Source organism: Poecilia reticulata, linkage group LG3, assembly GCF_000633615.1.
Source record: "Poecilia reticulata strain Guanapo linkage group LG3, Guppy_female_1.0+MT, whole genome shotgun sequence".
NCBI lineage: Eukaryota > Metazoa > Chordata > Actinopteri > Cyprinodontiformes > Poeciliidae > Poecilia > Poecilia reticulata.
This window is the reverse complement of record NC_024333.1, coordinates 9,792,141-9,817,413: the sequence shown is the minus strand read 5'-3', so window position 1 is coordinate 9,817,413 and position 25,273 is coordinate 9,792,141. Positions and strand designations below refer to the sequence as shown.

Here is a 25,273-nt window from a genome sequence, read left to right as displayed (position 1 = left end):
TTTATTGCATAAAACTAATAAAAATGGATTTTTACACAGAAATGTCACAACCTATGTTACCTTTAGCAAAAGCTGTTATATTGGTTGTGCTAACCTAATCTTGAACCAGAAATGATGTCAAAACAACTTAGCTAAACTGAGGCGAGAAAGTACTGGATAATGGGTTTTGTATTTCATTTGGAGATCAGGGTGGCTGGCAGAGGAAGAAGGAAATTCAGTGGGTGACCAACCTCTGCATGCTAGGAGAGGCAGCTACCATGCAGAGGCTACATGCTAGCAGCCTCTCCAAAGCTAACGCAAGTGAGTAGTCTCCTCATTTGTGAGCATTGTCTGCTCAGTTATCGGTGAGCAGGCGATCAGATTAATCAGATTGTAGCCGGCTAAGAAATGGATATAACCTCCTGCGACAAGGAAGTTTCCACCACTGGGTGCACAATAGTCTTAATTTTGGTGCTGAAACTGCCCATTTGTTTCAGTAGGCTAACATTTCTTGCATTAAAAACTATTTTGTTCTAAGAAACTGAATTTTACATTTCTTTTTATGTTACAATTAGTAGAAACAAATGTATATCACTCTATGAGCTGGGTAATCTGTAAAAATGTTCTACTTTTTCAAAACTGAATTACCAAAACATTAAAATGTAACTTTCTGATATCACTTTAGTTTATGGAGATGCACCACTGCATGGTAGACGCATGGCTTCAATGCAAGTATAAAATATTTAGACTGCAGATATGAGCTGCTGCTGTAAATAACACTCTGCACAGCTACAAAAGCCTCCCGCAGCCCTGACAGTGAGCATGCAAGTTAGTCGATCTACTGAGTGTGCCATCGTTTGCTTGCTTTAAGTCCAGCAGAATCAGTCCAGTTAGGCAGGAAAAAAGGAGTGAGACACGAAGGGAGACGTGTTATTTTTAGGATTTGTTTGTGAGTAGAAATGTGAACGGATGTCCCAGTGAGAGGAAAGGATCAAACGTCAGACCTAAGCCTCAGAGCCAGGAGGAGATTTTATGGAAAAAAAAAAAAATCAAAGAGCCAGAGAGGTCACTATTAGGCCAAGCTGGAGCGGAGAAAACCAAAACTTCACCCAGTTTGGTGACGCCACAAACCGCAAAACCAAAACCTTATGCAACTGGTGCAGACGACTTTTTATTTTTTTGATTTTTAAATATTTCCTCCTTCAAGCTTGGCTTTGCAGTGATGCTCAGAGACAAAAGGGCCCGGGCTGGGACAGTAAATGATACTACCTTATAGGGACTGCTAGCTCCAGCTATGCAGTTTGGGTTTATACGGTCCACATGGTTCTCTAAAGACTACACAACACACAGAGGCAATATAGACACGGAACAAACCAACATGGCACAACACAAAACACATGCACAAACAGAAAAAAAAAAACAAAAAAACATGAAATGAAAATGAAGAGGACTCACAGAATGTCATTGTAATCTTGTTAAAAAAAATAGAAATAACTAAATTTGTCTATTGCTATAAAGTCCTCGTCATTAGAATGGATGAACAGTGAATCTGAATGTTGCAGCTGCTGCCTGAAATCTCACTTGTAATAACACGAGACTAAGCACAGGAATCCTCTGGAACGTGTCTCATAGAAATAAAAGCTTTTATTTATTTATTTTTTTTCTTTTTCTTCCAAACAAATCCAGACATCACAGAAGGCAGTGATCTGTCTTGTGCCCGATTAAAGATGAGAAGTCAAAGCAAAGATAATGAAACTAAGAAAAAACAAATAGAGAGAGAAAAAGCTCAGTGGGCAGCTTCCTCTGTCTGACAGCGTCATGGTGGACGGTCAGGCCTGCACTCTGTCTGATGGACGATTCCTCACTGGTCCAAATAATCTCACTAAAAGGTCTCAAAAGACATCAAAGCAGGAAGCTTTCAATGCAAAATTGCATGAGCTCTTTGTAGATTGTTTGTTCATAATGGAGGAAAACTGTACAAACATGTGGCAAAATCATAATAAAGACTTGATGGCTTTCTTCCTTTGGCCAAACAAAATAGTACCTGCTTCATTTAAATAAGCTTAATTAATCCTCACACTTCAATGGTTATTGTAATCCAACATTGTGATTCTTGGTCTGTTCATCTAAAAAAAATTTAACTGGTTTGCAAGATAAAGTGAGAAGGTTAAAAAAGCAACGTCATCAAACACAGATACTTTGCCCTTTCCTTAAAGGAATAGTTCAAAATTTTCAAAGTGGGGTTTTATCATGTACTTATGAGTAGTCAATGTCTTATCTGCAGTAGATAACTTTCATTAGATCACCACAACTTTTTAAATCCAAAAGTAAAACCATTTTAAAGTTTCCCAAGACAGTTTTTGCCTGTGCGTCTATGACATTTATTAAAATGGAAATGTTTTGTAATGTTTTAATATGTGGACTTGACACTGATTCCAGACTGGAACGTTTTAAGACTTTCTTAAAGAAAACCAGCTCTGTAGTCATGGTTACCCATGATGCTTCCATGACTTCTTCTCGTTTCATGGTTGTCTACTTCAAGTTAATTCTAGGATTTACGCTGTGTATGACATTTTATCTTGCTACGTTGTTTTATTGTCTTATAGTGTTTTGTGTTGTTATAGGTCTATCTGGTGATGCGTATTACAACTTCGCTAAGGCTATAAATGTTACAGTGTTCTATAATTGTTTATACTTAGCATGTGTCCCCATGCAAATAATAATAATAATAATAATAATAATAAACAAAGAAAGAACGAAAGAAAGAAAGAAAACAAGCTGAGATCTGACTTTGCTTTAGTCCTGCTCTGATTTTCAACCAGATGGAAAACTTATATGTTAAATTAAAGTGAGAACATTAAGAAAGTTATTCATCGCAGATAAGACTCTTCACAACACATAAATAAAACCATCACTGGAAAAATCTGAAGGATGTCTTCAAACAACAAAATAATCATGTTGGAGGATTTTCTTAATTAGACAAAAAATTTAATAAAATTGATCCAACGGGTCAGATCAAATAAAGAACCGTTTAATAGATATGTTATTTTTAGTCAGCTAATCAGGGAAAACTGAACTAGGATTTTCTTTATGGATCTTCTGCTGACCTCACTCTGCTTCCTTTTCTTGGTAAAGATGTAGCGAATCAAAGCCTCCTGCAGAACTTCCTGTTTGACCAGGAAATGCCAAAGACGTCGAACTGGGAAGGACTGATGGCTCTTATTCCTGGAAACAAGAATAGAGCAACAAAAAAAAAAAGATCCAGTTAATTTTTTTTATTAAAATTTGATTTTTCCAGCAATTCGTAAAATACCTGCCCTGGTGATACCATCAGAATAGTATTTTTTTTTTTCAAAAAATCTGACTCACAGCATCCAGTCATAAGTATACATATGCAAACTGTAGGCAATTGTCCCCAAATTGTATGTAATTGCATAGAGTAAAGGGGTCTGAATACAAATGCTTGTGAAATTAGAGTCTTGAAATAAAAATGACATTAAATACACTAACTTGAAGGGCGTGTTGTCCGGCTCCAGCATGGCCTTGTGTCGCAGTATGGCAGGCCCAGATCCCGTGCTCAGGTCAGTGGGGTAGGTGTTGATGTAATTGGGAGGCGGACCTTCAAACTTGTTCATCCGCTCCAGTAAAAGTTGTTCCCAGTTCTCCAAAGTCTTCAACACTGCGTTGCTGAGAGGGGAAGTGACTGGTAGATCTGAGATCACAGCAAACAAAGAGAAAGGGTGTGCATAAATATATTCAGAAGTGCACTGATCCTCACCCACACAGCGACAAGGCTGCATGTGTGGGTCCACATTAGATTTAAGCAGAGTACCTGTGAAGTCAAGTCCAGTGAGAGGGATAAAGTTCTTGACGTTGTGATGAGCCAGTTTGACCATAACCAAACGGATCAAAGCCCAGCTGAGAAAAAACCCCCCAAAACAAAACGGTAAGACTTCAACCTGAAACACCGGCTCAAAAAATAAAGTTATATATAAGCAGGAGAAGATGGAGCCAACCTGTAGGAGCTGGAGTCCGAATGCTCCGTCATCTGTGTGTCCGAGAGGAAGGCATCATCGTCATCGTCGTCATCCTCAGCGCCACTTTCGTCTGAATCATACAAAGCAATGCTCTCCGAGAGCGGGAGGAAAGGCTGAGAGGAAGAGAGGAAGGTAAACGGAGAAAAAAAAATGCTAGTTTTATGTAACGCGGAGGCCGTGCGTCACACGAACCGCTTGTCAGGTTAATGTCTTACTTTCGCTACAAAGTAATCCCACATGCTCAGCTCGGGGGGAATGAACTTCTCTCTGTAGGTGGGTCTCTCTGCAGGCACAGGAGGAGGGGTGGCGGGCGTCTCCTTCACGGGGCGTCCAGGAACCAGCATCCTCATGTTGAATCTGCGCCTGTATCGGTCCACGTCCTCCGCAGGCGGCTGAGGGGGGGCCGCTGGCATGTGAAGGAGCGACAAGGAGCTTAAGATATTTACGATTGACCTCAGAAAAGGAAAGCTGTCGGGGAGGCTGCGAGAAGAATGAGGATGAGCTTAGACTCAGCCTCATTTCCATTCCAGAAGCAGGTGAAAGCAGATCAGGAGGAGGAACACTGCATCCACACTCTATCAGGGGCCTAAAGCCACATGGACTTGGAGTTAAAACTGCAAACAACGACCTTAGTCATGTCAGAAATACCAGGACTGGCTTTGTCTCTCTTTCCACCCAAATGAAAACTGAGCCATTTGGGAGAGGGTGAGACATGAAGACAAACACACAGACATTTAGGATGGAGACACAGGGCAAGACACCGTAGGGTATGCACAAACCTGCACCATCATCCTGGGTGACTATCTCTGGCATTGCACCAGACAAAACAAGACAACACACAAACCAGAGTAGACAGTGCAGTTAGACACACAAATACCACACAGTCTATTACATAACTTAAAAAAAGAAAAGGAAAATAAATAACTAACAGGAAGTGATACTTAAAAACACACAAAAGACATCAAACACAGATGACACATGTGCCGAGTACTCATAAATAAAGGATTGTCTTCAATCCACAGCACTCAAGTGAGACAGACGTAATTGTCTATTTTATTAAAAAAGTGTTAAGGATGTCAATAAGGAGCTAAAAATAAATGTCGCTTCTGCATGGCTGTGTTTCTGCAGCATGGAGGTGAGACTGCAGCAAACCTCAAAAGGGCAGAGTTTCAACAAGAGATCTGTTTCAGCGGTCTGACATTTACGATCGTCTGAGCTCCAAACAAGCTCTTTGAAAGCCTCCCGGCCGCATCGGACGTGACAGAGATGCGCCGTCCAAATGCCAGCTCCAATCTTCTCTCCACACAAAAACAGCTGGAGAGTGAAATACTATTAATGAACGGTGTTCAATTCTGTCCGTAAACCTGGATTTCTAGCAGCACAGGAAGTGTATTAGGTTGAGTGGCGCAACTACACATTATTCAATTTCTGCAGTATTTCACTCATTCAGGACATTATGTGTCTTTTAGTTTGACATCTTCCACTGCACGTGGAAATATTCAGCTTTTGTGATAATCTCAGCCCCCATTGAAATGAATGGAACAACCCATAATTTCCGGAAAAATTTTGGCAAAATCTTTGTGCTCTTTCACATCTAACTACTTCAGTTAAAAATGCCATTCAGAGTGTAAAATGTAGTCATATCCTTCAACTACTTCTATTTATTTAAACCCGTTTGTATCGTTTACAGATTTAATAAAATCCCTCTGAGTTTCTGCTCAGTCATGCACTCTTTTGTGCTGGTCTACGATATAAAACCTCAAAACCCAACCAGGCGTGTAGTTGTAATGTGTCAAGATGTGAAAAAGCTACAAGGCACAGTACATTCAGAATGAAATACGGCTATAAAAATAGCAGACATCATTCTAGTACACTAGATAAGACATTGTTCTTAATCCCTCTTCAAGTGTACCTGGTTTAGTCTCAGATTCAGATCTAGTCTGAGAGGGCTGCTCAGCCTTGGCCACTGAGCACTCCTGGCTAAGGGCAGCTGTTTAGTGACAACAAAAATGAGCACAGGAGACATTACGACATGAACATGCGATGCTGCGTACGCACACAAATCCACTCACACCCTCACATGGTTGCTGCTTATCATAACAATGAGCACAAATGTCTTCATAGCACTAATCAGCTCTAATGTTCTCGAAGGGCATTCAGCAGGGAGCTTCATGAGAGAGAGAGAGAGGCAGGAGAGTCAGTCAAGCATCGGCAACAACGCAAACCTGAACAGTTACCATGCACCGCAATCCTGCAAACCAGCACTGCAATCTACCAGCCTCGTTACTCACAGCTGGCCTTAGTTGCTGGGGCCACAGTGCCCAGCCCCTCTCCCCTTGAAACAGGAGGAGGGGGTCGATTAGGGTGCTGGGTTTCAGTGGGGATGGGAGAGGGGTTTGGGGAGAGGTGGCTCTGCTCAGGTCTTCCTGTCTCCTGAGATTCCTCTGGACTGGCTGCCTCAAACTCAGCTGGCACTGGGACACAGGGCAGAGGGCACACTCACACAAGACACTACACACCAGTGGCAGCAGCAGCAGCAGCATCTTTGGAACATCATCAGGTCAGGGGTAGGTGAATAAAAAAATGATGGAGAGGAGACAGACTCCAGAAGGATGGAGCAGTCGCAGCGAACGCGCAAGATGCGATCAGAGTTAGCTGGGATGTGAATACCCAGAGGAGGGCAAAGGGGAATGAGGACGATGTGAGGACCGTGTGAGTGTGAATGCAAAACTGCATTTTCCTTTCTTTTTTTTTTTTTACCTGGTGGAAGTTCAGGCCTCTTTGGCTTAATAATGACTTTTGCTCCTCCTCCGAAGACGGCCGCCCACATGCGGTTGTTGAGGGGATGCGCAGCCAGGCGGAAGAGTTCGTTGCTGTTGTGAGTGCCCAGGCCGTGGATAAGCAGCGAAAGATAAACGGCCACGACCGCCTCACACAGCAGAACGCTGAGCCTCGGCTGGTCCTCCTCCCTCGCAGACGTCAACAGGGAGATCAGGGACGACACACCTGCAGCGAGGAGGGAGACACGGTGCTTTTTTTTTTCTTTCCCCAAAATTATTTGCAAAGTCATAGAAAACAACAACAAAAAAAAGACACAATGAAGAGCTCTTTTATGAAACATTTGCATGATGGCGTGATAAGTCTCTGTCTTTCTATTTCTTTCCTGGAGGCCATGGAGCTCCTATTATAGAACACCATCTGCCTCTCTGCATAAACACAGATTGTCCGCTTTGCTTCCCCCCGCCCCCTGCACGCGCACACACACACACACGCACACCCCCGCACACGCACACCCACCTCCCTCTGCTGTTCACATTTCCTCCAAGTTATCCTTTTGATGCTTTTATATATGCTTCTTCCTCATCCAGTGAGGATTCTGTAAAATTATTATAGTCTCTGTCATCTTTTTTGTTCCATGTAGAGCAGGGCTTTTCGAAGTGTGGGGCGCCAGAGCTCTACAGGGGGGTCACAGCACCAGGGGAAAAAGATGAGCAAAGTAACTGCAGGTATTCAACCAACTTCCACCAAGCCTGTAAGCCTGTTCATTCATCCAGCCGCTGTTATAAAAGTGCTGGCTGTGCTTGGCTGGAGTGAACCTGTCTGGCTTTCACATCCCAAAACTCAACAAAAACCTGATTTGGAGCTTCAAAGTTCAGCAGCTTTGTCGAGGGTTGTTAATTTTACTTAGTGAAATTTGATTCTTTTTTTGAGAAGTTTGTGATAAAACAATTTAAGATCCTGAAATAGGACAACTGATTATTTTCAGTTAATGTTTCAATTCAGCTAAACTGCCCTTGACCCATTCATTAATGTTTGTGGTGTTTTTGACATCTTTTGAAATGTCGATGTTTCGGGGGAATGGTTTCTGTCACTAGTATAATTTTGTCTGAATGTATGATGTCCATTTATTCATTTATTTATTTCTTGAGTAACGGCAACTAAAATCAAGTTCATTGTTCTGTCTGTTCTTTCACCATAAGCTCTTATAACAAATCTAAAGCAGACAGATGTTTACAGAAATATTCGCAGTAATGTAGTTGGGGGATGCAGTTTTTGATTCGCTCCATAAGAGGACGGTAGCTCTCCTAAATGTGGAAAACCCCAAGAAGAGTGTCTGGTTACCAGGCCACTGCGCAGGAGCAGAGTTCGGAGTAACATGTTCTTCAATGCTTTCTGTGCGAAGCCGCTTCCTTTCACTTAGCAGCAGCCCCTGATACACCATCCCCGTGAACTGGTTGGCTTCTGTTTGACTGCTGAGAGGACAAAAACAGAGAAAAGTGTTTATTTTCACCATGCAGGAGTTTAAATCAAGTCTCTCGCTGACTGATGGACCCGTGGTTACCTGTAACTGTGACTGTCACATAGGGCTTGGTAGACGCAAGCAGAAAGAGACGCTGCTAGCGTGTGAAGAGCATTTACCTGAGGATGAAAGAATAGTTGTTATGTCATCAAAATGAACAACAAATACAAGGAAAAGCTGCACACTTCAACTCCAGCAGCATTTTCCTTAGAAGGAAATGTTTTTGGCAAAACATCGGGTTGCGTTCAAACTCAAGCACACATGAATTGACAAGAAGCTTGCAACTTGTTCTCTGTCTTAAGCATCAGTGACATTTGGTAATGATGGTGCCAAATGTTTTCCAAGCTGCTCTCAAACTTCTGCCATAAAATATGAATAGAGATGGAGAAAAAAATCCACTGCTTCAGTTTTCAGTGCTTTAAGGAGTAGATAAAAAAAATCACCTTAGTTACGACACAGAGTTTCTGTAAGTTAGCATATTTTTAACAAGAAGTGCTCTGAGTGGTCACGAAAGCATCATTTACTCAATCCTCACAAGGTTCAAACGTAAAAATTCTCGTTTTGAGTCCTGACCCGATCGTCGATGACGTCCGGATGTGGCGGAGCCTCCAGCATTGTGATGGTGTAGAGGATGTCGTGGATGTGGTTGCTGAGATGGAGAACGGGATTGGCTATGACCGTCTTGGTGGGGGCGATGCACGCCGACAGCAGGGGCAGGGTGGTAGGCAGAGGCAGCGGGGACTGCAGCTGCTTCACCGTGGTCTCCTACGCAAACACAGACGAAGCGTTTGAGACCGTGCCAAACATTCAAGCAGGCAAATAAAAGATTGTGAATGGCAGCGTTGCGTGCACCTGCTGGCTCTCCTGCAGAAGGAAGAGAAGCTCCATACGGACGGAGGTGACCCCTCCTCCTTTGGCTCCGTGAAGGCTGCAGTAGGACAGGAAGACCCTCAGCAGGGCCTGGTTCTTCCTCAGCCAGGCTTTACGCCTCTCAGAGTGCTGCTGCTTGGCTTGAAGGCGACGTCGCTCCATCTGGTGACGCTCGTAAGCCCCGGCCTCCATGTTCTCCAGCGCCTCGTCTGAAATGTCCACAGACGCCGTACGATCCCGCTCGACCTCTGGGCCTTCCTCTTTTCCCTCCACCTGTGTATTTTAACCAATACGTGCAGAGAATTACTAAATCAGAAAGGACGGGCAAAGCTTTCCTTTTCTCCCCAGCCGAGTTCGTTTTCTTGGAGTTTACCTTGTAGTTGCAGATCTTGTGCATTGCTGCGATCTCCTTCTCCAGCCAGCTGTAGAGCTGAAAGCGGAGCTTCCCTCCATCTACCTCAAAACCCGTGGCCAGCGTTCGCAGCTCCGTCATCAGGATCTTCAAACACGCACGAAACTTCAGTTGCTCTGCAATCACATCCACTTCGGACTCGCCCTAAAAAAAAAAAACAGGAAAACTGAGTGTTTATAGGTTTTAAAAACTATATAAAAAAGCAGTTCTATAAAGTATGAAATATTACGTCATCTTCTAATAATAATCCTCTAAGCCATGATTTTTACTAAACGTACTTGGGGTGCTTTTACTGTCATAAAGAACAAATCTAGCTATTAACTGTTTGCAAGTTAAATACAAACATATCAACTCTGATACAGTACATGACTGTTCACCAGAAAAAAAGAGACAGTGGCTTTTTAAAAAAAAAAAGACGTCAGTAGTGCTACTGAGGAGATACTTGACATAAAAACTTCTAGAGACATTTCTAGAGGACCCTCAGAATTTTAGAGAACTCTGAACCATAAATAAGTATTATATTGTTTATAATAAGATGCTTCCGTTCATTTAAAATACCACAGCATAGTTTACTTATGTTGTGAAATTGTTAAAAGTCTTATAGTCCTTTACATCTTCTTGCAATTTTTTTAGCTGTCTGAGACTCATCACAGATCTGTTTAAAAGCGTTGGCCAAACAACACATTACAATACTTCCCCAACAGGCCTTTTATTAAATACATTTATAAGTAAAATAAAGAAAGATTTCAAAAGTATATCCCGTTGGTGAGAGTGTGGAAAATTAGAGGCAGAACTTGCACACATATTTTTGGAAAATGTGATAAAATAATAAGTTAGGAAGAAGTCACATCATTTGTTAAGATTTCTGTGACTTGTGCAATACTGAGCCTGTGTAAATTTATCTATAGAAAGTATACAAAGAGACAGACATCTGGCTTAAATACAGCTGGTAGCCAGTAAAAGGATTCCTTACTATAATGCAACAGATACAAACTGTTGAAGATACTGAAAATGATGGAAAAGATGACAGGAAGACCAACACAAGGAAAAATGGCCAAAAAGGACATTTTACAGAACAGCGACAAAGAACACAGGACAATTTGATTGAGTAAAAGATGAACATTGACTTTTTGGGGGTATTGCTGCTCCCAACTGAAGACATTTGCTTTATGTGTATGATTGTTGCATATATAGCAATTTGTTCAAACTGATTATGAAAAAAAAAAGAATATTAAAGCAAAGTGAAAACAAAAATAAATAAAGACAGATTTCATCTTTGACTTGAGCTGTTTTTAATAGATGTGTGTACCTGTGAGTCTTCTCTTTGCAGTTTGGGACCATCATTCTTTGAGCCTTTGTCCTCGATCTCTGGTTTCTTCATGGTTAAGCCGTCTTCATCCTCATCTTCATCGTCTTCCCTGTCAATGCCCCAGTCGAGCTGCAGCTCGTCTTCCTCCACCTTGACAACGGGCTGGCTCCAGTCCAGCCCACCGACGCCGTCGTTGGCTCCCCAGGCAGGAGCCGGTGCTGCGGAGGAGCCCCAGTCCAAACCGCCCTGGGTGCCATTTTCTAACGGCTGGCTCGCATTCACGTTTGCCTTCGATGGAGCTTTGCTGGGAGACGAGGAGCCAGATTTCCGGCTCACTTTGGGAATCTTGGAGAGCACTTCCAGAGCCAAAACCGGGCAGCCCACCTACAGAACGAAACAAACACGGTAAACAGATCAACCTCACATAATTACAACGAATCAGAGATACCAAACATCCACTGGACAGTAACCATTTCAGAACTGAGCTTACTTTAAAGTGTGCATTGGCAGTGGTGAAGAACAGTTTCCGCTCTATGAGGTTGATCTCATCTGCACCGCTTTTCTCAGCGGTGAGGCCCACATTGGTCACCGTGCCTTCTGGATTCGCAAAGTGCCGACGGATGATCAGAGGATGTGTCCTCAAGTAGTTATAGAAACTAAACACCACAGGGTTGCAAGACTTCACCATCACATCTGACGCACAAGAGGGAAGAGAAGGAGATGAAGATTAAGGATTTCATGCAACAAAAATCATGACAAAAGCAAGTAAGGCTCATCCCCAGGTTTTCTGCTTACCTGGATTCTCCTCTTCTTTTGGGTTTCTCTCCAAGAGTGTGTCCAGGGCTCGGGTGTAATCTTTCATGATCCAATAGGCTATGCTGCGAAGGAATGGGTCTGGATGCAGCCTGGAGCAGTGATAGGCGCTCCCATCCCGGTTGCAGCCCAGAACCTTCTCGTACAGGAGGCCCTGGCAGGTGGACGAATTCTCAAAGTCGGCTTCGTACAGCCGCGCTACTATCATGGCTAACTGGAGATCCTCCATCTTCTCCATCAACACCTGCACGTCATGAAGGAGCGTTCAGTCTACAGCGCAGCACAACTAAACTTTATGTGAAGGGTAAAATAACAAGGCAATATGACACATTTTTAAACGGCTGAACTCATAATACTCAGGTATTTTGATCGATTAGAGCAACAGTTAATAGAGCTAAAAGTTTGAGGGTTCTTACAAATGTTCCCAACACATTCTCGATTAGATCCTGTAATTTATGACAAGAAATTCCTTCATTTCTCAAATTAACTGAATAAATGCAGAGTTAAGCTGAAGTGGTGACCAAAAACCAAAAGACAACAGCCTTTTTGGATTTTGTTTTAAATGTCTAATTGTAAATATGTCTGTAAGACATAAACTGCTGTTATCAAACTGGACAAAAACAACGTTATGATTAGAATTACCAGGAACACGGATCAACATCTTCCATACATAAATTGATGTAAAAATGCTTTTATTTTTGCTGGAATGCCACTATTTTGTCTCTGCAGAATAAGAAAAAGTATAGAAACTCAAACTGTTCTCCAATTTTTCCATACTTAAAGATATGGTAATATGTAAAAAATAAAATAAAATTCCCTCATTTTTTCATACTAATAACAGACAATATAGAAACCCTGTTATTTTGTTGATGTGAAAAATCCAACAGTGCTCACCGAGAATGGACCTAAACATGTAATTTGCACAGAGCCATTCTAGATTTGCTTAACTTGGTCATTCTTGTCTCACTTTACCTTGAGTTAGAAACACATGATGCTCAAAGCTGCTCTCTTGTAATTTTCTATCTGCATGTTTTGACTGTGTGGCTGTAAACCTCAGGCCAAAGAAAAATATGCAAGATTGTTATGAATTTTATCAGCGTTGAGTGTTTACTCAAAAGGCTGCCAGGCTGCTCTCAGCAATATATATTGTTATTATGCTTCATGTAGAAATTTAAATTTCATAGACTTTTATTTCTTTCATTTCACTGCCACAATGAGGGAAATGAAAACAGAGACCAGGAGAAGACTCAGAAGTAATAAGCTGTTCCTGGGTATCTATGTGTGTAAATCAGGAAGAGTGTGTGTGTGTGCGTGTGTGTCTATTTCTCCTCACCTCTATTGCGTCTTTAAGGGAGCCAGCTAATAGGAAAAAAGCAGCAGACTGTTCAAAGCGCTGCTTTCCCAGCAGGGAGAAAGCGTTTTTTAGAGCTGCTTTTCGCCAGCGGTCCTCAGTGAAGTTGTTTTTGAAGAATTGAGTCATTTTCTCATCATGCTGAGACCTGAGAGATGGAAATGAGACTGTTGAATATCTCAATGAGGTTTAAAAATACACTGAAAACAAACACACAATACACAGAGCAGCAGTGCGTCCCGTAACATGATCCTACCGGAATAGACCCCACAGAACAGCTTTTTTCTTCATTGCCAAGTAGAAGAGCGCAGCATCCAAAGGGTCGCTGTTCCTCTGGAACGCAGCTTTGCCCAGCTGATGTCACACAGAACGTCTCAATTACTTGGTTTACTTGTAACCTTAAACTGATACTTCACAACAGCAAATACTCAGACGTGCTGAGCAAATTTGAAATTTTTCTCAATAAAAATCACAGGTTATTTTACGCTAGATTACTGTAGATTTTCTGAATGTGTTCAGACTGATTTTTTGTTGTTGTTTTTTTTAAATCGGTACCTTCTCCACCATCTTCCGCAGCGTGTTGATGTTGCGTATCCACCATCCCACTCCCACAGCTCTCAGCTCAGACCACTGCGGGTCGCCTCTCTGCATGGCAGGAATCATGTTCAGCAGCTCCTCCTCCGCCTCCGAGTGGAAGGCCCAGGCAAAGTGGCATGTGGAAAGGCCTGGCGTGGAGACGGACGGAGGGATGGAGAGAAGAGAGAAGCACGATTGGCTTGAATTGAATTTGGACAGAAACGGATTTAATAAAAGTGAAACATGAACCCGACGCAGCCTCGCAGAATGCCTTGAAATGACGTGAGGCTAAAAGAGGTTCAATTTATTTCAGGAATTTAATAGATAAAGTGAAACTTGTGTTTATTGCACAGAATGCATACAGCTGCCGGCTAATTAAAACCAAAAACTAAGCTTCCCAGAAGATTTGAATGTTGCACAGGGGCCACAACAGGGGTATTAGTACAGAAATAAAAATTATGTCTGACAAAATCGACATCATTTTGTCAGACATAATTTTGTCATCTTGTAATCTGAGGCAGATTACAAGCTTGATAGCAGAAGGTCAGTAACACCCTCTACAAGAAGGATAATTAATAAAGGAGCCATTTCCTCCTAATGTACATAAATGTTAAAGACTTTCCAAATAGGTTATACAGATTGTACCAGGTGGAAGCTGCAGCAGACTGGAGACAGAAAACATGTGTACGTGACTGTAACTAGCACCGCATCTCTTCATTTTAAATGAGTAAAACTTCATTAACTCCATACACACACAGTTCACAAACACATTTCCATAAATAACACTATTAAATACTTTTTTGTGCTCCAGATCAAGAAGGATCAATGTAATGAAACCTATTTGATTCACCTGACAGCCTTAACTGGTGATTTTACAAACTATGTTTTATTATTATAATTTTTTTACCCTGGTGAAGCAGCTGCATGCGATACAGGGGAGGCAAAGACGTGAGCAGGCAGGTATGAAGACGCATGGCGAGCAGGTACCTCAGTCCACACTCATCAAGAGCCTCGCCACCTAAACAAACAGAAGAGATTTATTACCATCAAGTAACAGCTACAGAACAATGCAAAAAAAAAAGCACCTCCAGTAATATGTCAGTTCATGCAATCCTGTGAAAGGAGATACGTTTCTTGACCGTGAACCTTCTTCTGTGATTACTTTGCCCTGGAACAACCTGCTTATGTCTTGCTCTCAAAAGACTAAATAAACAAGAAGGAAAATCGAAGAAGAAGAAAAAAAAGACAATGATAATGAAAAAGTACGGAGGAACAGTTGAGGCGCTTTTTGCTGATTTGGTCATTGAAGATTTGATGGTTGGAGATAAAAGACACGCTGGAACACGCATTTAAATAAAAGCATGTTTGTCTTACACGCTTATAACCTTTAGACAACTTTGAGGAATAAACACTGGGATTGTTTTTAGTGTCTAGTAGTGATAACAGCCAAACTACGTTTTTAAAGTCAGATCACGTCGTTTTAAAAAGAAACTTGTTTTACAGCAACTGCTCGTTCTCACACACAGTGTGACATCGCCTCTGGTATTAATATAAGTACTCAATGAGAAGAATCCATGCAGGAGCAGAACACCTGCTGCTGTTGGGTAGATAGCATTAGAATTACCATGTGACCTTAAATTTTTACTATCAAACTGAAGCAGCATTTAAAGCAGAATAAACACATTGTAGCCAGAATGCTCACTCATGTGTAACCATTGAGGTACAAAACGAGAGACAGCGGTGGATACAGGTAAACTCAAAGCCTTTAGCAACCTGTGTACTGTTGATCAGTGGAGCTCGTAACTTCAGCACTGGTGGTAGCAATCGTATCGGCCAGGGCCACCAAAAACATCTGCTCCAGCCTGGTCAGTCCCGGGAGGCTCGAGTGCATGAGGTGGCTTGATAATACCTGGAGACAAACAAAAAAAGAAAAAGAAAACAACTGAAACATAACTGAAAAATAGATTTTTTTTTTCCCTTTTTGTGCAGAGAAGGAAACTGTTGAACAAGTTTCTCCCAGATTTCAATCCACACAGTAATTAAATTATGAGATTATCAAACTAAAATATTAACACGTCAAAATGTGCTTAATTCTCTTCATTACTGTATTATTTGCTCTACATTTAGCCACATAATAAAAAAAAAATTCTGCACAGAAACTGCAAGGTCAATAAAGTGAGCAATACCTGAGCATGCTCTGGTCCAAAATAAGAGGGCCCATACTGAGAGAGGTTGATGACTCGAGACTTCCTCTCTGGTTTATCAGTAGCAAAGTTCACAAAGTCATCAGTAGTAACTGTTGGCACCTGTTTGAACATTCAGGAAACAGTTTTAGTTACCTGCAGGTCAAAATGCACCTTCAGTGAAGACACAGTAATTCTGACAGCTCACCTGGAAGAGATCGGCATACTGGTCTTCTGAGGATTTTTGAGCCGCATCACCGTCAACAACCTTAGCCGTTTTGGCGCTTTCTTCCGCTCCCTTGAATGAGGTGTCCAGGTCGGCCAACATCAAGGCGTAGAGGGGCAGTGGAGGGATGGAGTTGATCTCCGTGTAATCCCTCCCTCCGTCTCGGCCGGCCACAATGGTGTCCTTTGCCGTGCTTCCGGTCACGCTGATTGTTCGAGAGAGATGCCTCCTGGATCCGCCTTCACCCGCCTCCACATCCCTGACCACGGCGACTTCTCCGGCTATGCACTTCACCAGATGGGCAAGTATGGCCTGAACAAATTCAGACGTACGCTTTAAGACTTTAAGTAGCCATTTCTGAACATTCATTTTCGAGCGGAAAGGTACCCACCTTGGCCCGTCGAACCTTCCCCAAGTCCATGAGTTCCAGCAGCTGAGTTGGGTGGTACTGCGGCAGAGTGGGGGAGAGAGAATGAGCCGCCTCGAACAGTCCACCTTCCTGCAGTCCTGCGGGGGCGCGGAGCGCCTCGTCCACTCCAGTACTCCCTTCAAACACGCTCTTGGACCTGGTTCTCCCTTCGAAGACGGAGGAGGTAACCGCGCTCTGACCTCCGGCGATGTCCGCGGTTGACAGGTTGCCCTCTTCTCCCTCACCGGGCTTCTTGTCCTGGTGCCACTGGGCGTACACGTGCATTTCACAGTCCATACCCACCACCAGGATGCCGTCCCTCACCCAGGACAGGGAGACCGGCAGCGAAGGCGTACCATCCACGGATGACAGGAGGTCAATGGCACGAAGCAGGATCCAGCGTGAACGGATGCCCTGTTTGATACTGCCCCCTAGAGGAAGGGTGATTACTGCCACCCCCTCTTTGCTGCTGGTCTGCTCATTGACCATGCCAGAGATGCGGCCGTACATGAGGATGTTGGAGCCCACCCCAATTGTGAGAATGTGGGAGCCGTCCTCCTTTGACAGCCAGTCCAGGTGGACGAAGTGCTTGATGTTGGGCGAGCTATGGTCTCTGCTCATGTATAAATCAGACCTGAAGGGTAAAAAAACCCCAATAAAATACGTCGGTAAGATACAGAAAGTATAGAATAATAAGAAGTAAATAGTTCCATTCTGACCTGCTGTAGACAAAAAGGTTGGAGTCCACGCTGACTCTCGGATCCAGTGTTGAAGAAGGTCTGACAAAGTCATCAAGGTGAACAGTTTGCTCTAATACCCACTCAGAGCCTCCAGTGGATTCACACTCATAGATGGAAACGTGCATGGAGAAGTCCTCCACAGAATTGTGCAGCTGAAGACAAAAAGGACGATTTGTTAGAATCCTGCCTGAGAAAAAGTAAAAGTCCTGCAGACAATCGTGATTAATAAATTTTCATATCCTACCAGTCCATGCCGTGGCTGCTTAAAGGCCACGGCTAGCCGGCCAATGTAGGAGCAGGAAACGGCGACGGGCCGTCCTGACACACACACTGCGCTGTTGTTGTCCTCCTCCTCGTTCATGAGGACCCACGGTTCCCAGCGGTACACCCGGTTGTCCGTGTCGTGTCCGTCGTCGCCCTCCACAGCGCAGCGCCAGAAGCGCACGTGAGAATCGGAGCAGGTGGTAACGATCAGGTACGGAGCCAGACACACAGGGTAGATGGAGGAGGAGCTCAGGTGACCTGGAAGAAGGAGCAGGGAGAAGAAGATTTATGAAATGTTTAATCTAAATACCAAAATTAACCAAATGTCTGAACACATGCTTTTCTAAATTATCTATGATATGGAAAAAGTTTAAATCTAATTGAGTACAGCTAAAAAAAAAAAAAAAGAAAAAAAAAGGTGTAACATTTTGTGCCAGCAAGGCAAAAATAAAACTGTCATATAAAGGTAGATAAAAATTCATTTTGGCCAACCTGCAGATGGCGTTGCCCTGGTAACTTCCACCCCATGCGGTAAGTCTAGTCGCTTGCTGCACACCAGCCTGGAGCTGAGGATAAGTTTGCTTGCTGATTGCAAGTTGGCTGAAGAAGCAGATCGAGGCAGGGGTCTGATTGGAGAGGTCTCCGGGGACGAGTCGGCATTCACAACCTGACTGGGAACCAGGAGCTGGCTCTGGAAACTAAATGGTTGGCTGGGCTCATCTGGAAAGATTTACATAGATTTCTGGCCTATAACTCAATTCAATATGATATTCTTCATTGTTAATAATATCCAAAATAAATCAGATTTCTATCTCTTGCTGCAAAGCTGGACTTACCGACGCAGGCCTGCACGGATTGGAGGTGCAGGTGCCACATCTGCAGCACAGAGTTCCCATTAAGATCTTTCTCTATTACCACCAAGAAGAACTTCTCAGAAAATGGGGCAGGTTGGTAATCTGCATGCGCAGAAAAAAAAAAAAAAAGAAGGGTATTTAACAACCACCGTAATTGACAGAAAGAAAACATCCAGGTTAAATTTGCAGTCATCCTCTACCTTCTCCAGTCGAGAAGGCTGGTGTGAAAGCCCCTGATTCGTTCTGAGGTTTGTAACCTAAAATGAAATCCTCTTGGAAGACATGAAGCAGCTGGGTGTTGGAGCCGCACTGGACGCACAGAGACGTGGGATCAGAAAGGTTAACAAGGACTTCGCCGAACTGCTGCGCAACGCTGATGTGAGCTGCGTGTGAAAGCAGAGCTGCTAACCTGGTTTGTAATGACATCCAACTCGATGATACATCCAGGTCTGGCTGTGGACTGCTGGCTGACAATGTTGAACACTTCGCCCACCAGTTTCTGAACAGAAATATGCATGAGCATTTGGTGATTATCCGTGAACTCTACTAATTGTCATTCATGGCATGAATTAGGTGTAGAGGGTTTTAAAGATGTAGAGCACGTTTTAGTCTTTACAAAAAGAAAAAAAATATGAGAAAGATGAGAGAAACAAAAATCCAGACTCCTTAGCTTTACAGTAAAGAAATCTGGAAAATATATCCTCATAGGTTTCATATATTCAACAGAGAAACAACATATTTCAAATGAGCAGAAATGAACGTGTTCACTCACAGATGTTTCTGGATCCGACAGCTCATCCAGTAGTTTTCTGGCGTCCACAACGGCTTGATAGAGACGCAGGTTTTTACCGTCTGATGCCACAAAGCAGGCGCTGGCACTGTTACAGTAGGTTCCTGGCAGACACAACGCAGTTTATAGCTCAAGTAACATCATAACCAAATCACAGACTCATAACAACACCTAAATACGACATAATATCAAATTAATTCATTATTATGCACTGATAAATATATTTCAAGTGAGAGGAATTATATTAGGGGCTACAAACATGTTTATGTCTAGCCCTTCCATGTTTATGTCTATGTCCTTCACAATATTAACACTGCACACATTGATGATCCGTTTAGCCTTACATCAAGCACTTACCAAGTACTGTGCTGGGTACAAGTGTAGGCAGCCAAGCCACATTGCTGAAGGCAGACGTGTGCAGAGAGTTGATGCGGGCCAGTTCGGAGACCCCTCCGGTGCAGGACAGGGGTCCGATATGGTCCACTCGCCACAAAATCAGCTCACTGTAAATGGCATTTGGGTCGTGGAAAGTCCTTGTAGCTGCATTACGAAGCTGCTTCCTGTCGGTGCAAATGTAGAAGGTGAAATCATATTTCAAGTAGACGGGAACTTTAATCATCGTAATCATCATTCAGGATGCGTTGCAGTAAACAAGTTCTGACATTTTCAAAATAAAATCCCAATACAATTACATTTTTTTTTTTTTTTTTACATTATTCTTGAAAAAAAGCTGCATTTGTAAACACATACAAAGACTAAAAGATGCGTGAATTTTCCACACAAAGTAAATTACCCATCAGGCTCTGGCTGGACACAGCCTTCATTTGACACACAAAAAAAAGCAATCCATTTCTTATCATGCAGAATGTTTCTCTGAGTGCAGGATGGATTTTCTTTTGCCATTTTCAGGCAACTGGAGTGGCAGTATTGATTAGTCTACGTGCTGGAAGCAAAGGCAGCAGTAAACAAAACACTGCACTTCTGATCTGGAGGACACAGCAATGATTGAGATGGGCTCGTCTGTGGGCGTCGCTCTCATTATGTAAGAAGATCCCAACATACAGAAGAAAATGCTTCATATTCAGATTGGTATACTGTAATGGAACATTTTGTCATGCGCTCCTCACTACTCTTCTGCTTTAGGTTATCTGCATAGTCTTATCATGAGATTGGTCAAGCTGCTCTCAAGACCCCTGCATTGTCATATAACAGCAGCTCCTTGATCCTGAGACTATCTAAGTGTTACTTCCCGTATATGCCCTCTTTAGCATGACAGAACAACCTCCTATCCTTAACAATTGACAAATGGCCAGACTATCTGTGTTGGGCTCCACAGAATCCTTGGTACATAACAATCAGGGATTCACACCTCTAGTCCAATCAAGTCTCTCTTCTCTGACCAGAACCTATAACAGGTATGAATCCTTGATTGTTATGTACCAAGGATTCTGTGGAGCCCAACACAGATAGTCTGGCCATTTGTCTATGGTTAAGGATAAGAGGTTGTTCTTTCATGCTAAAGAGGGCAAATATATTCTACGTTGGGGAAGCAGCACTTGGATAGCCTCCAGGATCAAGGAGCTCTCCCCTGCTGTTATATGACAATGCAGAGGTCTTGAGAGCAGCTTGACCAATCTCATGATAAGACTATGCAGATAACCTAAAGCAGAAGAGGGGTGAGGAGCACATTACAAAATGTTCCATTACAGTATCACAATTATTAGCAGTCTATTTTCTCTCCCAGCCTGATAAATAAAGGATTAGTTGTTTGCATTATTCGTTTGTTCTGTACCTGGGAAGCCCTTTTGGTGGAGGAAAGGACTGGGGCTGCTCCCCTTCCAAACTGCTGGGGGCAGAGGGAGGGGTGAGCAGCGCGTTGTGGTGGGAGGAGGTGAGGAGCAGCGGCAGCACGGTGTGACAGGCCTGGTCGTTGAGGTGGAAACGGTGGCCGCAGTACCGAATCTTGTGAGAAACAGTCAGGACGTTGGAGAAGCCGGAACGCTCAGCAAATGTCACCGCCCACTGCAGTTAAGGAGAACGAAGACAGCTTTGTGAGGAAAAATATAAAGCACTCGCGAATCTGCTCAGTAGGATGTTATAGCTTAGGAGGAAACTATTAAATTATGCAAAGCATAAAAGACGTCATTCGAAATTCATGTGAGAAGTAACACGGCGATTCCCAGGCTTGTACCTGGTTGAGAGATCCGTCGACGTGCTTCGACACCATCATGACGGCAGGGCTAATGCCAGGCCGAAGTTTTGGTGAGGGAGAGACAGCGGTGGAGCCCAGGCCGGTGGATATGGACGCTGAGCGGGACATCCGCTGGACCATTCTTCCCTGTTCGCCGGTCCCGGCGCTCTCGCCCTCAGTCAAAGTGCAGGCGTACATCAGGATGTTTTTACTTAGGGAGTTAGCATCACCCGTAGGAAAAGCAACCGGAATGCGCGACGAGAAGGAGACCTGGCGAAGATTTGGAGGAGGAAAAAAAATTTGTTAACAGTGATTTTTTTTCTTTTTATAGCTGTAATCAAATTGATACTTTGTTGTATTTTGTACAGCTGGATAAAACATAAAATCACAGCAATATGACATAAGGTGATACAAGCTGAATATGGCATTTGCTCATTTTACAAGTGGTGGATACGGAGAAAATCTAGTTATAAGGAATCACTCAAAACAGAAATATAAATAGATTCAATAACTTGTCGCTTAAATGCTTCAGAATCTGTCAAAATCTGCAGAAGGTCTCAAACTGCTCACTAAAACCAGCTGATTAGCTCTTCTGCCTCTTAAATGTCATTGGCTATCAACACTCGAAGCAGAATTAGTTGTATTTTTCTTCACTGGTTTTTGTGTGTTTAGAAACCCCACAGTGGACATCCATGCTTTGTTATTTTAATGTCGGTCTACATTTGTTAACTTTAAAAAAAAATACTTCACTGGATAGTATCTTTAACAAACTACTATCTTATTGCAGCGCTTTTTAGCTATTAACGCCTACCTAAATATTCATAGCTAATCTTCTCGCTTACCTGAACTTGTCTGAAAATCCCCTGGTTGAATTCATCCAGGTACTTTACATGCCAAACCAAGAAGGAACCGTCAGTGGGGTGTATCGTGAACAACATGTCCGGACTCTTGTTCCACTCTATGGTCAGAGTCTCCATCTTCCTTTCCAGCAGCATGGACGGTAACGGCATGCTGGAGCTGGATCCAGGGGAGGACGCCTTTGTGCTTCCTTGTTCCCCTGAATCCCCCTCCTCTCCGTGCTCTGAGGACGCTTTGTCAGACATCTCATCCAGGTCTAAGACAAAGAAAACATATATTTTATTCACCACTTCATGCAACTTTTAGGATTGTTTAGAAAGTCATTGGAGGAACCGAAAGTGAAAAATACCAAAATCAAACTTCATAGGGGATCCCTCGGGGTCTAGAGGCTCGTCAGTAGTCTGGTCCAGGTGCTGCTCGGAGAACTTGCGGAGCTGCGTCATAAAAAGGTCCATTGATGAAGTGAAACTGAGGTCCTTGTTGTTAAGCCAGTGAACCACAAAGCCTCCACCACCGGTGCTGTCTTCAGGGTTGAATACTGAGGAGTCAGCCAGCGTCGAGGGGATGTCTGGAAAGGAGCAGAGGGAGCGAGAAAGAACCTGTGGTGAAGATGAAAACTGCACGAGGGTGAAAAAGTCTAAACAACACAAAACCTACCTGTGTTTGGGTTAATACTGGCAGAGATATGAAAGTGACACAGGGCGTTGGCATGGTGAGCAATGTGGCGGTGAGTGTGAGCGTCTTGTGTGCCCAGCTGAGAGGGTAGCAGGTCACTGTGGGCCACCAGAGCAGAGGACCGCCGCCGGCCCCGGCGCAACTGTTTCAGGTGGTGGATTGACTAAGCAAGCAGAGTGCAGAAACAAAAACGATGAGAAATGCAGATTTACAAATATCTGTCGCAGTTTTCAAATGTGCGCTCCGAGGCAGAACGCACCTCTAAAGCGTGCTGGATTTTGTCCTTATTTCCTGCCAGACCCGGGAGGCTGGAGCTGAAAGTGTGTGTGTTCTCAGTGATCTGCCCACCCAGCAGACTGTCTTCTGGTAGTAGGGTCTCTGACCATAACCTGCACACACCGTCCTCGCAGGACGTGAGCAACACGTTGCAGACCGTTCCCCTAAAAATCAGAAGCAAATCACACGTTTGAGATTCATTCACCGAAACTTTCTGAACCGCTTTCGAGATGCAAAGATGTTAAGACAATCGTTGTAAACCCAGGCAGAGAGTCACGTTTTAGCAATATGACTGTCGGCCCTGGTGTTTAAAATATCTCTCTTCTCCAAACAATTAAGTCCAGTTTCAAATCAAAAATACTTTGACTGATGAAAAATTTGCAGCATATTTTTGCACCAGGCAAATATTCCCTGAAACACAGATCTGTTGTTTTTTTTAATATTATTATTACTTTTAATGGTATTTCTGCAGAATTCCTGCAAGACATTACACTAGAAATATGTTTATTTGGGGGAGCAGATTAATTGTGATGAAAGATTAAAAACCTTGGATTAGATAAAAACTTCATTAATATCTGAAAATATATATGCATATTTTCAATTGTCAAACAAATCAATGAGGAAAGCATCTCATCTGCAACAACACGGTCTGATCAAGCTCTACAGAATGTCTTTTCTTCTGCCGGAGCTATTTAAAGCCAGCCCTGAATTATCCTGGGATTCAGATGCCGTCTGAAACGCAACACCCTGAGAGACACTTTGGCTATGTTTTCATTTTGGATTTTAGTAGGCCAAGGAAGAAGCGCTATATTGCTGGTTAAAACAAAATAAGAATGTTTTCTTTTTTCTGCTACCTGATGAAGATTTCCCAGTGGCTTCACGCAATTACTACTATGTGATTTTTGCAAAACAAGGCACTTTAGTAAATCTTCATTAAGCTATGAGGTAGGAATAAATATTTGGTTGTGATTGTTAATTTAGGTTAAGGTCCAGCATGTGTGGCATGTTCTGTAAAAAGAATCATGCATTAAAAAAGATGCACTGATATAGTTTTCAGAACATTAGAAATAACCCCACCCCGCCCCCGAGTTTGGTAAAGGTTGTAGGGAAAACCATTAATGTTAAAATTTTTTATGATAGTCTGTTTAAAACATGAAACCATGGATAAAATAGCTCAAAAGATTGCATGCACTGTTCACACTAAAAGAACAAAAAGACATTATTCTGACCAGAATCCTGTCTTTTCTTACTTGGGCATGTATTTGCTGGTCTTCCTCCAGGACATACCAGTGACCGAGCGAGGATGGGCCAAGTAAACAAAGGAAAAGTGAACAGGTGGAGACTTTTTATCAGATGGGTCCTGGACCACCACCGCTGAGCGCCAGGCAGTGGTGGGATACCACACCTTAAGTAAACAGTCATCCTACGCAAACACAAACATCAACACACGGCATCACATGAGACAAACATCACACAGACAATCAGTTTTTGCTCCTTTTTTTTTTTGAAGTGAAAGTCATACCTTCCCAATTGTTGCAAAGTACTCTCCATCAGGAGACCACTTGGCAGTGTGAATGGACGCAGCGGTCCTGCGAAAGAAAAAAACACAATAAGCACAAACATGTTTGGCTACGTTCACTTTTCAATAGGGAAGACTGCACAAAAACAAAACAAAAGGCATTTTGGAAGTCCAGAGCGCTGTGTCATTGTGAGCTTGCACTTCCCTGTTTCACTGGCTTTCCATGTGTCATCACATACCAATTAGTAACATCGCGTGTGTGTGTTTGCACAGCTTTAAGCTAGGTCTGGTGACTGTGGAGTGGCTTACAGCCGGGCATAAAGTCATTTTACGAAAGTGTGGATGAGATTAGAGAAAACATAGCTGCCAATAACGTTTTACGAGGAAAAGTTATACTTCCGCAAGGTTCAGGGTGTAAAATATAAGTTAATAATTTTATATATTACAGGGAGGTGACGAAAAAAAAATCCCTTTGGTTTCGATTTTAATCTGTAAAAGCAAAAACACTTAAAAGTAATAACATTTCTCACAGCAAAAATGGACAGTAATTTTTAGAGAGGAAACCACATTCTTTATATCACGTGACATTTAAAAACAAAAGGTTAAGGTGCATACATTCATATTTTTTTTGTGAAAATCTT

At 42.9% G+C, this 25,273-nt stretch overlaps 1 protein-coding gene across 3 annotated transcripts in view; it reads right to left on the bottom strand.

The window, feature by feature from the left end:
• Positions 1-25,273, bottom strand: part of dmxl2 (Dmx-like 2) — a 40,967-nt gene that overhangs the window by 6,418 nt on the left and 9,276 nt on the right. The window contains exons 6-44 of one of the 3 annotated variants that reach the window (XM_008404573.2): positions 24,636-24,702; positions 24,364-24,536; positions 23,097-23,277; positions 22,820-23,000; positions 22,512-22,730; positions 22,147-22,418; positions 21,305-21,574; positions 20,906-21,135; positions 19,471-19,673; positions 19,096-19,217; positions 18,733-18,822; positions 18,524-18,632; positions 18,306-18,425; positions 17,962-18,189; positions 17,450-17,727; positions 17,185-17,357; positions 16,448-17,099; positions 16,039-16,368; positions 15,834-15,953; positions 15,421-15,556; positions 14,555-14,665; positions 13,627-13,796; positions 13,328-13,425; positions 13,054-13,219; positions 11,703-11,964; positions 11,398-11,600; positions 10,908-11,291; positions 9,560-9,742; positions 9,169-9,459; positions 8,890-9,081; positions 8,359-8,435; positions 8,139-8,269; positions 6,777-7,022; positions 4,232-4,422; positions 3,996-4,129; positions 3,812-3,897; positions 3,490-3,691; positions 3,087-3,204; positions 1,249-1,314 (exon numbers count right to left, since the gene is read on the bottom strand). In XM_008404573.2, coding sequence (XP_008402795.1) covers positions 1,249-1,314; positions 3,087-3,204; positions 3,490-3,691; positions 3,812-3,897; positions 3,996-4,129; positions 4,232-4,422; positions 6,777-7,022; positions 8,139-8,269; positions 8,359-8,435; positions 8,890-9,081; positions 9,169-9,459; positions 9,560-9,742; positions 10,908-11,291; positions 11,398-11,600; positions 11,703-11,964; positions 13,054-13,219; positions 13,328-13,425; positions 13,627-13,796; positions 14,555-14,665; positions 15,421-15,556; positions 15,834-15,953; positions 16,039-16,368; positions 16,448-17,099; positions 17,185-17,357; positions 17,450-17,727; positions 17,962-18,189; positions 18,306-18,425; positions 18,524-18,632; positions 18,733-18,822; positions 19,096-19,217; positions 19,471-19,673; positions 20,906-21,135; positions 21,305-21,574; positions 22,147-22,418; positions 22,512-22,730; positions 22,820-23,000; positions 23,097-23,277; positions 24,364-24,536; positions 24,636-24,702 — 7,465 coding nt within the window. Of the gene's footprint in view, positions 1-1,248; positions 1,315-3,086; positions 3,205-3,489; positions 3,692-3,811; positions 3,898-3,995; positions 4,130-4,231; positions 4,423-4,451; positions 4,823-5,928; positions 6,007-6,307; positions 6,491-6,776; positions 7,023-8,138; positions 8,270-8,358; positions 8,436-8,889; positions 9,082-9,168; positions 9,460-9,559; positions 9,743-10,907; positions 11,292-11,397; positions 11,601-11,702; positions 11,965-13,053; positions 13,220-13,327; positions 13,426-13,626; positions 13,797-14,554; positions 14,666-15,420; positions 15,557-15,833; positions 15,954-16,038; positions 16,369-16,447; positions 17,100-17,184; positions 17,358-17,449; positions 17,728-17,961; positions 18,190-18,305; positions 18,426-18,523; positions 18,633-18,732; positions 18,823-19,095; positions 19,218-19,470; positions 19,674-20,905; positions 21,136-21,304; positions 21,575-22,146; positions 22,419-22,511; positions 22,731-22,819; positions 23,001-23,096; positions 23,278-24,363; positions 24,537-24,635; positions 24,703-25,273 lie in introns of those variants that run through there. The other 2 variants (XM_008404574.2, XM_008404575.2) reach the window with 2 other exon arrangements.